The following is a 13,194-nucleotide window of genomic DNA, read 5'->3' as shown; positions in this document are numbered from 1 at the left end:
TTTTTTTTTTTTTTTTTTTTTTTTTTTTTCCTTATGAAAGACTTCTTGGTTTTGTTTGGTTTGGTTTGTTGGTTTTTTGGGTTTTTTTTTTTAGTTCTCAAGCACTCAGGACTTACAAACAAACTGCAGTAATGCTGAGCTGCCTTAGCGTTACTATGGAAGACAGCATGAAAGCTGTAACCACAGAAAAGATGATTTTCCATCTCTGCAGCAGGGATTTGGCTGGCAGATTCCTGCAGGTGCCTGAACATGTCCCAGAAAGTTTCTCCCTGGCTACCTTAAAAGGGTTCCCTCTTGGTAATCTAATTAGTGCATTGAAGTATGTGGAAAGGATTATAAATAATGTAATTCTCTGGCTTTCTTAATCACAACCAGAAGCTTTTTTTCTAGTTGTATATCCGAAAGTTACTAGCTAACTGCTTAGAGAAAGTTTAATAACTCAGCTTTGGAAAATTGCATCTCCTTCGTAACACAGAGTTACCGTGGCACATTGCAGCTGGTATGCACATGCTCTAACACGTATGTACTCTTCCAAAAGGAAGAACTCTAATGTAGTAGAAGTCAACAGAGCTTCTCACATGCTTTAAGACAGGCAGGTGTCCTGAAGTTTGGGGAATCAGAACCGCATACCTCAAAAAACGTTTTTAAATACAAAGGGGTTTCAAACTGCTACCTCTGGCACGGGAATTTACTACTGGAAATTCTGAGCAATTGATCCCAAGGATCTCTGCCAGTTAACATTAATTTACTGGAGGGACTATTTAACTCAAGTTCAATGGTACAGAATAGTCCACTTTGCAGCAAAATCAATAAACATTACCAACAGCAAGAGACGAGCATGGAAAGGCCAATAGAAAAGAAACCTCCTACATTGCCCTTCTTTTTTCCTCAAGAAAAAATACCCAGAAAGGACAGAAAAACTGCTGTGACACGGGATGCAATTCTGGCAGACTGACAGTTCTGTTGGAAATGCTTTTGCATGTGTTCTAACATGCTATAACTTCTGAAAGTGGCTTCATATAAAATACCACAAGCCTTTGATATGTCTTTGCAGTTTAATCTGCATGCATTAAACCTTGCATTTAACTGGAGCGAGTGAATGTAGTTAGCATTTAATTCCAACTCTCATTCATTCTTTATTTTCCGTTTTCTTCATATTTAAACCTTTCAGGTCATTTGTATCAAGTTCAGCAAGCTTGCACTTTCTACTCAAAGCAAAATGTTACCCATAATACACTCTGTGGTTTTTGTCAGACACATAAGACTTTCAAATACTTGCTACTAAGGTTGGGTTGTTGTTGGTGGTGTTTTTTTTTTTTTTTGGTTTTTTTTTTTTTTTTTGAAAGGCAGAAGTGAAATCAAATTTCACTCCCTAGTAACTCCACATCTGTGTTTCTATGTTACAGAAGACTTGAAAAGAAAAAGAAACTGATTCACTTTGTCCTTTGTCACTATTCCCAGCTGTGAACTGCACCTGCACCGTGACTCACTAATGCTGAGGAGGCCTCGACGTCTGAAAAGCTTAAACAACAATTTAAACAGTGTTCTTCATGTGCCTCACACAGCTAGAGAAAGACAAAGCTGATTTTATCTTGCTGTTACACAAAACAAGTCAAGTTTTTGAAAACAACAACAAAACCCATTGAACACTTTGCAAGGCACATACATACACTTTGAAATGCAGATTCCAAGTCGTCTGTCTCAACAAGGTAAAGTAATGCACATTTTAAACTGATCTGTTGGTCTTCATAACTGTACTCCTTTTAAATCCCTTGAGTCCAAAATATTAACAAAATCTGCTCGTATAAACACATCCATACTTTTTTGACCCCATTTTTTTACTCTTTACTCAAATCAAGGCTGAGGCTATTAGCCCTTAAAAATGTTTTGTAATCCGTATTTACACATTCAATGCAACTCATAAAGCAAGCTCCGGATAACTATAACTAAAATAATTAAAAAGAATGAAAGGTAAAAAAAAAGTACACTGGCTTCACATGGAAGTTTTATTACACACAGGAATGACCCATGCATGAATATACATGAGCAGAAGTGGATGGTAAAAATCATAACTAGTTCCCAATTGCTGAAAATATTTTTTTTGTTTTCAGCTGTACCTTGCTCACCTCAGTTTGAGAAGGGGTTCTTCGCTCCCATTCAGACCTGAATTGGGGCATTTCTGGCCTTTTGCAATTACAGGAATTACTTTATGACATTACTCGTGACCAAAGACATTGTGCAGAGCAAACATGACTCACCAGCCTTTCATGATTACATATTAAATTAAGACCTCCTGACTAATAAACTATATGCTTTCCATTTCTTTCACTGCTGTCATTCTAATTCACATGGTACTACAAACCTCTTTGGAACTTCACTATGCTAGAAAAATTTATGAGATATTTCTCATAGATTTAGCTGAACTAGCACAATCTTTTATGGGAGCCCCTAACGCTGCTGAACTTCCCACAAGCAGCCCCACTTTTAATTAGACGTACTTCACAGACTATTCAGCTAGACCATTAATAAAACCAGAAACAGTAGCTGTGTTCCACTGCTTTCAGTCATGTGAACACTGGTATTTGAGCTGAACTGCTCAAGTATAATAGCAGAATAAGTGAGCCTGTGTACTGGTTTATTTTCTTAAAGTAGACATGGGGTATCTTTCATAATGTCAATTACACCCTAATTGTTTTACTTTTGCTTTTAAAATATAGCTAATCTGTGCTTCTGGGACACTTTTCCTCCACTAGCTAGAGGCTATCTCATGTCTATAACCATGAGGTTTTATGTTCTGAAAATTTTATCATATGTCTACTGAGGACTTAAACAAGTGATTGTTGTACAAGCTAGTTCATAGTTTCTTCCCAGCACATTAGATAATGAGGTCCATCTGGCCATTTAGTGGATTTTTCTTTTTTACTAGATTCTTCTTGGTTTGTACTGTTTTGCACAGCCATAGGTGATAGTCTGCAAATGAAATGAATACCTGACAACCTAATGACAGGAATTTAATGTTTAAAATATTCTTTTATACTCAGCGACTTAAAAAGTGATAACTTGGACTACATATATAATATTATATTTCTTATAATAATAAATAATATATTTCTATATACTTCACTGAAGTGGAGGCTAACACGGCATCTAAATTAAGGATTAGAAACATATATCTATGAGGAACTTTTGTCTGCCTTCCCAGCCTTACTCACTAGTTTATTTGGATGCAGATAAACAATTGGTTTATGGTCCATTAACTATGTTAGCATTTTTCAAATCTATCATCTAAGAACAAATCCAGTTTACTGGGTTTCAAATCACTCTTGAAATATATCCTTCTCTCTCTGGAAGCTGGTGGCTGTGCATCTGTTACAGTCCTCTCGTTTTTGTCTGTCACTAACACTAATGTGATGGATCTCCTTGGATTTCTTATAATGAGACGGCCAACTCATAAAATATATGAGGTTCTCTAGTGGGGAAAAGGGACCACAAGAGAAGACATGGTTCGTGCAACAGCTAATAAGGAAGGAAACCATGAGTCACAGTAAGAAACATGATGAGAAGAACAGTATGAAAGGAGTGTAGAAACAATCCAGTCTCTTACTCTGTTTGTAGCTATCTATCCCTTTTTCAACTCTTTCTGGGCATGCACACAATAATTACCACAATGCCCCCAAAATCCCAGTTCCCCCTTAATGATATTTTTTTTATTTATTTCACCAAAGATTTACATTGACCCTGACTGATGATTGATATCCAAAGTGGTTGAAGAATCTGTGAAGCTTTGCCAGCTGCTTTTGATGGAGCTGTATTTACAGTGAGACATGGAATTATCAAAAAAAACCCCAGGAACCTGTAACCTGCATCAAGGTCTGCATTGTCACTGGGAGAATGAGCTTTACAAGAAAAGATCCATAAAAAATAGTCATTAACCCAACTTCCACAAATAGAATATATTTTTAAAGTTCTGCACCTTTTGCAGATAACTACATAGAGTTTAAAAGAAGTGGTATAGGTTTTGGAGGGTGTTTATACTCTTTCTGAAATGTGGATTTCAGTGTGAAAGTCCTTTGCTAAGGACTTGCTGTCATGTTGTAAGGAACTGAAGGAAGGGATGCTTCAAACACTCATCGACAGAGAAAACCTCAAGGACAAGCTGTGGCCGTTGTGATTAGTCTAAGCAATGTCATCTAAGGAAGCAGGAATGTATTGGAGGATGCACCCCCCACTCCCTTACGGTTGTATTGACAAACTCCTTAGATAAACCCCACAGGGGAGAAATGTGGACTGAGTGAAACCAAATGTTTCTCATCAAGCCCAAGGACCTCTAATCACTGGATCCACAGAGTAAACCCCATACTTGATGACTACTGTGTGAGCCTGAAGAGGTGACATGGCCTGATAGGAGGTGAGGATTTCTGCCCCAGAAGCCAGATGATTGCTCAAGAAGCATGAAATCAGCAAAACTCTGGGGGAGCTGAAGAAAAACCAAAGGTGGGCAGGGTGAGCACAACCACCAACTCCGTTGGACAAGGGGAGGTGCACCCCATTTCCCCCTCAATGTACTCGCAGAACCCCTGCTCCACCTTTTTCCTTGTCTCTCATGGAAATAACTTTGTGAAATATCGGCCTATCCTTGTCTAGTGTGCTAATTAGCTGATAAAATGAACATTTTGCTGTGTGTATACCCAATGCCCAAGATTACCGGACCTGAGACAATGCTGGATCCAGGGGTGGTGATCCAGACTTCTTTGACTATTTTCTTCTTTTCTTTTCTTTTCTTTTCTTTTCTTTTCTTTTCTTTTCTTTTCTTTTCTTTTCTTTTCTTTTCTTTTCTTTTCTTTTCTTTTCTTTTCTTTTCCTTTCTAATACCTCATTGTTTATTATCTGTTTCAAAGTTTAAATTGTTTTCTACCACAAGTAAAACATTTTAACTGGTTGTTTGGTGTAGTTTCACCTTAATTTAACCCCACAGGATCACAGAACCCTTGTGACTCTCTGGGCTCCCAGTCCAGGTCATGACACATGCTTTCACAATAAAGTTAACCAAAATAATTTAATTGCATGTATTAGATTTTGTTCTTGTGTCCTTTTTAAAAGGTTGTTGAGCTTCCCTACAGAAATAAGTTCTGTAAAGAACAAAATGCCGTATTTTTTTTAAAAGATCAAAACTTCAACAGAAAATTTTGTGCACTGTGCATGTATTTTGTGGGTAAAGACTTACCACACCCCACCAAAGGGCATCAGCGTAGCTGGAGAAACCTGTCTTTCCATCCTCATCAACTGCATCCTTCTCAGCAAGATAAACAAAATAGGATGAAAAAATTAATCCCAAGAATCCAATGTACAATGTGGTTATGAGTTCCTATTAAAAGAGAAAAGAAAAAAGCACATAAGGTTTACATCATATATATTCTAGCATTGTAAAACATTGTAAATATCATGGGGGGGGGTTTTGCATCACAGTAGAAAACTGAGTAATTATATTTCAGGTATGAAATTTCCTTCCAGTAAAAGAGGTAGTTCGGTGACTTGGTTTTTATTCAGACTAAAGAATTCAAGAAAGCATCATTTATACAAGATCATTTGGACAGCTAGATGTAGGGTGGGACATCTCTCCTCTTTTCTGTCTTGTGAATGGGAATCATTCCATTTAACTTCCCACTCAAAATACCAAATGTTAATAGGTTTTAAAAATAGTTATAGAAATGCACTTTATGAACAGTACGCTAAAATAACAGTTATGAAATAACACCCACCATGTCTTGTGATCATGACCATAGCTAAGAATGAACTTGTGTATCTGATACTTAGATTGCTTAAGACTGAATGCGGATGCCTTAACAGTTTCATGTTTAGATAAAATAAAATAAAATCTTTAGATAAAATATATTAGGTAGGTGTAACCTCTACTTCAGTCCTGAAAAACAAATCGTTTGAGGCTACTCCAGTTTACAGAAGTGACTTTTGTTAGGACATGATACAGTCCTTGTGAATGTACCAGTTTCTCTATAGAATTTTGGATAGGAAAGTTGTATCCAAACTGATGTGACTTAGAGACAGGATTGTTAACAGTCTTCAGAAAAAATGTAATTGTCCATTTAAACAAGCAAAAATCTGTGGTGTCACAGATGCAAAAATGTGTAAAGCTTATAAAAGCAGCTTTATATTGTAAACAAATGAGATATTCACCTACCCCTGAGGATAAACTATACCTAGTTATCAGGGAAAATAGCTTATTTTAATTACTTAAAGTTTACATGCTTCAATAGTTAACACTTTTTATTCCTTTATTTTCTTTGCACATAGTTAATCCTCTTTATTATGAAATGTCATATTAGATCTTCATTGGCATCTTCCTCACACTCTTGACAGAGTTATTTTTCTTTCCTTGGATTCAAACTAATACGGGATATAAAGTATGCCCATAAGATAAATTTAAAATTAAGACCTCTCTAGGAAGGATTGTCTCTACTTATAAAGTATGTCAGGTTTTCACAGATTTTCTGTAACACTTTATCCATGTTTCTTAAACTGTTTGTGAGGGAAGGTTCAGGTTTTATCATGAAACTTCCTTAATTTTTTTTTCTTTTTTTCTGTCTTTAATGATGACCTAAATAATGAATTTTGATAATATTCAGTTCTGCCCATGGGCAAGTCTTTTAATCTAAGCCTTAACGTTTTGCAGGTCTGATTGCTAAACAAGGCATCTGAAAGAGGAAATAAAACTTGGGGTTTCAGTAGTTCAGATTTCTATGCCGGTCACCTTTTCTCATCTTTTTCTCTAACAATACTGATACACCGTGTACTTATAGATATGCCTTCATTGCTTTGAAACATTCCTTGTGTTTACATTTATAGTTGACTATTTGCATTTCTCTAATTTTTCACAACTTTTTGTTTTGCCTACACAATGTTTTGGTTTTTTTTTCAATGCAAGACAAAACTCTTTAACACCTAAGACTGTAAGTTCAATGATCCATATTAAACTACAACAGAAATGGAGGCTCATTCTTGTTGCCTGCTTACCAAGAAAACGCTCTGCTTTCACCTCTGGTTGATTTGTCATTTCCCTTCACATCAACAGAAATCTTTTAGTTATGTTTGGCATGTTGTTTACATCTCAGATATTAATAGATTTTGCATGTTACTGAGGAATGGCCATCGCTGCTTCCTTTTGATTTTGTCTCAGAGGACAGAATTAGAGAGTAGATGATACTTGGAATACTTCTGTCTTAAATGCTGGTTTTTTTTGAGAAGCAGACAGAAAAACATGCTTTTCAGAAGTGCTGTGCACAGTCTTATGAGATCGTTTCAAAGTGGTTGAAATATCAACAGAACTACTAGGCTTATTTCACCATTGGCATCTCCCAGCTCTAATCCTATTCATCTAAAGACTGAACTCTTTTTAAGTAAAGCCCAATAGAAAATGTAATTGCCTTGGACTTATTCTAAATGTCACTTCATGTTACATATGTATATAGAGACAAAATACTACATGCCTATAATCATTAACAACAATGGCAGCAATCTAATACATACTGCATTTAAGAGAGAGCACGGCTTTGAAAATAATATATGCGTCAAGAAATATGGATGGATTGGTGTCTAGCAATGTCAAATAGCATGAACTGATACACAACCTCAAAGCAAAGAGAGTTTTGCAGAAATCAGGCCTTAAAACTTCACATTTATATGATTTTTAAATAGATAAGAGCTTAATAGAGTGCTGCTTAATACGACTGATTTCAGCAAGGCCTTTCAGATACATATATGTAAAGGAAACAGTAAGAACAAAACTCAAGTATGCACAAAGGGAAATATGAATATTGGGAGACTTGAGTCAACACATCTTTTTTAAACTTAGATTTATATTTTCAGTCACAATAAAGACCACACAATATAAAATTCAACATTTAAGAAAAATGCAAGAAAACCCCAAAACCACAGCTCGTCAATAACTCCCTCCTCAAAGCAGTAGAAGACCTCCCAAAGCAAGGTGAGGAATAAGTAAAACTAATTGAGAGGCTTACAAGCTGGAGCTGGATTGGCTAACTCAGTTTTTCAGTAAGCTGCATGATTTTTCCACGTCTTTCCATCACCACATGTGATATTGAATCATGTTTTGTTGCTTTTGGCGAGAAATGCTAGTATAAGCTCAACCTCCTGAAAATAGAAGAGTATCCTAGCCAAACAGGGCCTGAGTGAGCTAATACAGCTATATGTAAAATTCCAAAACACATGGAAATCATTGGTGACAACTTTAGTAACCTCTTCTGAGCCCACAGAGGTCCAAGTGCTTGTTATTTTCACAGGTCACAAAGATATGAATTTATTTTCTCACATTGTTTAAGGGTTTAGGGTCCCTTTTTTTTTTTTTTTTTTTTTTTTTTTTTTTTACCAAATTCAACAAATAATTGAGGAACTTGTACTCTGCCTGTAAAGAAAAAGCAGCTGAGGTGTTTTTGTTTTGTTGGGGGTTTTTTTTAAACAAAAACTTCTTTAAAAGTCTGGACAGGAATAAAGGTTCCATTTTTCCTTCTGTTTGGTACCACGCTAGGGTTTCAGCTACACTTGTCCAATGTCAATACAGAACTGTGTGTTTGATTTTTTTTTTTTTTTAATGAATGTGTTAGTGGGTGATCTGCTTTGACAACTACTACAGATCTGTAGAGTTTTATATATCATCATAATCACTTCTTTGGATTAGCAGAACTTCAGGTGCATTTATTCACTTCTCCAAGTGGTTGTTTTTTTTTTCTTTTAAATCACTGAATTTATTTATGTTTGTGTCATTTAAGACTTAAGTGTTGTGTTTTGGAAACAGTATTTCCAGATTCTTGACTAAATCTCTGAACACCCACAGGAAAAAATTCTCTCAAACACCTCTGTCAGTAAAGTTAGCAAATGTTGGGAAAGTGTATTTGGATATCAGCTCTGCCCTAGCCAGATATCCAGGCAATGTGACATTAATAATTGAAGACCACACAGAGTTGGAGCATTAAAAGTCATCCTGTTATACAGGATGAAAGTATGCTTTACTCTAGAGCACTTTGGTGTGCATCAGTGCTGCACAGCCATCAGGACATAAAACTTCCTACAGCACTGGGGGGGGGAAAAAAAAACCGAAGGGAAGAAATGTAACTTTTAATATTAAATTAATCTTTTGGATTAAGTAGCTCCCATTCTCTGCCCTGGAACAACAGTTTTCTAAATAGCAAATGAAACAATATCTGTGTGGAAATCTCTAACTACTTGTCAATATCTGGAGAACAAATCTATACTCCTAAGGAGTAAGTTAAAGAACCCCCCTTACAAGTCTGATGTAAAGATTCATGGAATGGTATTTATTAGCCCTCCACAGTATGGAATGATATTCAAGATTTGAAGGTAAATGATAAAAGTTTATTATGTTCATAAAGCTAACTTGGCTTTTCGTCAAGAGTTTCCATGAAGCCCCGAAAAGAAGTCTTCAACTGGGAATTTTTAAAAGTCTGCACTAAAACATTTAAGCTTTTCCCGCTTAATGAATTTTTATACAGAATAACTTTCAAAGCTTTATATAACTATTTACAACCAAGTTTACCTCAGTGACCACACCCTTGGAAAAGTAGTTTCTCTTGCACATTTTCATAACATAGTTAGTGTTTTTATTTATAGAATAGATCAGAAAACTCCTTATTCAGGCAGTGAAAATAGAACGATTTAAATCATCAACCTGTTCTGTCAAGGCTTTTCCACGAGTATTTGTTTTTCCACAGAATAACCGAGCTAAGAAAACATCTGTGAAGACAGTGGACAGTATTTGCAGTATGCAAGGCAACCCACATAACTGCACTTAATAAATGACTTTCAAGGATAACATCGACCAATACAACAGGCAATTTCCAGACAAAATACTGATGCTGATACCCTGTTAGCCACTGACCTGAAGTAAAGAATAGTGTTCCCATTTTAAAAATAGAAGGAAACACATGAAGGACTTCTAAAGTATTTTTTCTCTTGCAACAGTAACTGTTTGTTTAAACCAGACTGATTTAAAGTCCATGATACTAAAGTAAACAAAATGCTGCAGATCTTTAAAGATCTAGTACCTGACGATGTATGAAAACAACTGATCCTAATAGTCGCCAGGTGCCACCCTGTCGATCTACATGAAGCATGCGAAGTATCTGGAGAAATCGGATCCCCCTGGAGGAAAAATAGGACATTAAATTAAACTAACAATACTGCTCTATCTATACAGAGTTGACTGGATTCCCTCACGTACTGCCTCATCAGAGAACTGTGATAGCATTGTCCCTGGCTAGGACTGCATCTTAGGCTTGAGACAACTCAGTATACAATACATTTAGATCACATTTTATTATATTCAAATATATTAAGAAATATTAACTAAGACAACAATTAGTTAAAAAAAAAAAAAAAAAAAAGTCTAAAATATGTGCTTTCAGACTCGGAGGAAACTTGCATATTTTACCTGATTATGACTCGCAAATGCTTCCTTTCCAAGCAAATCCAGTGCTTCAACCTTTGCTAACATAAACACGAGCAAACTTTTTCCTCTATTTGCCAAAAGCAGAATGTGAATCAAACATGGTATTACTGAAGTCCTTTTTGTGTAAGTATAGAAAACATCTAATTGGAAATAGATACAGTCCTATGTGACTTGAGGACAATAACTGAATCATAAACTCCAAATATTTTCAACTAAAGAAAAATAATTATCCGTATGTTTTTTCAGCAGAATTTTATTTAATGGAAATATTTCATTCTAGTCACCCTTTCAACAATGAACTTTTTTGCCTACGCTTAATATCGTTGAAGCAAAACAGTGAAGAGCAGGAAAGGATGAATGTCGAATTCATCTATCTGAAAATTTGTCATTAAAAGGCTTTTTTAGCTTTTTTTAGCTATCCTTAAAATTTTGTGGTTGTTTTTGGTTTTAATGCAATCTTCTTATTTCAATTCCACCGTGGCTGCATTTTTTCTGGGTTACACCAACAGGCAGAAAACAGCATGGTGCTATCCTTCAGTCACTGGTGTTACTCAGAATGGGCAGGTATACTGTCTTCTGAAAGACCCAACTTCTTTATATAAAAAGTAGGTTTTATGAGCTTTCACAGCTGACAGTCAAATGGTCAAATGCCTGTTTTTTTTTTTTTTTTTTTTTGGAAAGGACACAATAATCTTGACTAATAAATCACATCTCAGTGACTGGGTATATGAACACCTTGCTTTGTTATTTCTTTGATATGCTATTGGGATAATAATTTTCATTACCTGGAAACTTTAAAATATCCACTTAAGACCTGTTAACTAAAACTTGAGTCCAAGAAGAATTACAAGACAAATACGTGAGCACCAACAGACTTGAGTAATAGGTCATCGTTGCTTATGCCAGGAGGGGAGAGATCTACTACGTGTAGCTGCTCTGTACAATTATTAGACACACCACTTGATGTCTTGACCTAATGGCAGTTCTTATTTTCCTGTCTCTGTTGTATCTGAGATGGTTATGGCTATGTTACTGCCAAGTGCTGACATGCATGTTATATGCTGTCAGTTTTGCAAATGAAGATTTAAAAAACAAAATGGAGAACAAGAAACTCTAGATACACAGCCTCTGAACAGGCACGACCCTTTTCCTCTGAAAAGAGAAAATAAATTGGTTGGAAATAAAACGTTTTTTTTACCAATTTGGTGAACTTAAAACAGTAAGGAGAGAAAGCTATAGGACTGCTGTGAACTCTGCTGTGTTACTAGGTTCCAGTCTCACTGCATGCTGCAGGGATCCAAGTGTCAACCTGGTGGGTCTGGAGCTTGCAACTTCATTCTACAAGAAAACAATCTAAAACGCACGCACCCACGTTTTCGGGGATTGCTGTGGTTTAAGGGAGGTCCAAAGAGGACCATAATGGTATAACTTAAAAGCAACAAAAGCAAAATCAAGGATACAAGAGTCATTCCTTCTTAATTCAAAACCAGCCACTCACATCACAGTTCTGAGGAAATGTGGTAGGACTAAGACTTGCCTGACCCAGATGGATCTTCAATGGGGCAATAACACCACTGCAAAGATGTGGGTTAAGCTTCTCTGGCTGAAAGCATTCTGAGTGTGGGACAGTGACTGTATAATCTAACACTGGGAAAGGCTGCACTGAGCCCAAACCCACCTGGGTTCACATATAAACACAGAGCGGGCCTTTTCATTAAAGTCCTTCCTACACTTCTAGTTAAACTAAACAAAATCTTTGGAATTTTTACCCTCCTCTTCTATATAAGCTGATAAATCACATTCACGCTGCCCGTGTGAGTCTTCATCGTCATGTAAGGATTAATGTTCTGTGGTAATAGTCACCTTAAAAATACTTTATACATGTAGTTCCGTCCAGTGTGTGTCCGCACAGCTAGACCCTTTATACAGTACTGTACAGTCTCACTTCCCAGTGATTAGACTGCACTGGAAATCAGAGGCTTGTAACAAAACATGCAGCACATCTTGCAAATGAAGTTAGAGGGAGTGGGAAGTACACCTACTCTGCTTATCATTCCTTTCTTCTATTTACCCACTTCACTCCCCAAAACACGCTTGCAGTACTTGATGCAAGCTGAACAAACACTGCAGACATCAAAATGTTTCTGGTTCATGTATGGTATGAGTTACTTGTGCCAAACAAATCCACCAAAGCATAATTACTCTTTAAACAAAGTAATTACTCATACTCAAAAAGTACTGAGTTAAGTGCTGTCTGGATTACTTCTTAAATAAACCAATGGTGTGTAATACTCTTCTCAGAAAGAGAGCTGTTTGATGTTTTATATAGGACATCATGTTGCTTTAGTTTTTTTTCGTCTTGGCTTCAACATTCCCACCATTCTCATACGCCTTGTTTCTGCATTCTTGTTTCCCAACCAGTGACCAAGCACAATAACACATAGTCTTCCACTGTCCAGTTTTTCAGTATAATAACTTTTCCTATATTAAGAAAAATTACATAAACATCTTATTCAGAAATTGAGAAATTAGATATACATCTAATAACACCTGTGGCTGTAAAGAGCTACAGTCACTAGAACATACCTTATTGCAGAGGTGGCAAACACCTGTCCGTTAGATCCTATGCTCAGAACAATAATTGAGGCTACTACCACAATTAGATCTGTGTTTAAAAAAAAAAAAAAAAAAAAAAA

General features: G+C 36.2%; 1 protein-coding gene across 1 annotated transcript in view; it reads right to left on the bottom strand.

The window, feature by feature from the left end:
* LOC113490642 (potassium voltage-gated channel subfamily KQT member 1-like) overlaps nt 1-13,194 on the bottom strand; it is a 479,623-nt gene that overhangs the window by 421,041 nt on the left and 45,388 nt on the right. The window contains 3 exon segments of the mRNA XM_026867187.1: nt 5,225-5,365; nt 10,095-10,191; nt 13,085-13,163. Of these exon segments, the coding sequence (XP_026722988.1) occupies nt 5,225-5,365; nt 10,095-10,191; nt 13,085-13,163 (317 nt within the window).

This window comes from Athene cunicularia, assembly GCF_003259725.1.
Source record: "Athene cunicularia isolate RWA chromosome 1 unlocalized genomic scaffold, athCun1 chr1_part2, whole genome shotgun sequence".
In the NCBI taxonomy this organism is placed as follows: domain Eukaryota; kingdom Metazoa; phylum Chordata; class Aves; order Strigiformes; family Strigidae; genus Athene; species Athene cunicularia.
This window is presented reverse-complemented; position numbering and strand designations above follow the sequence as displayed.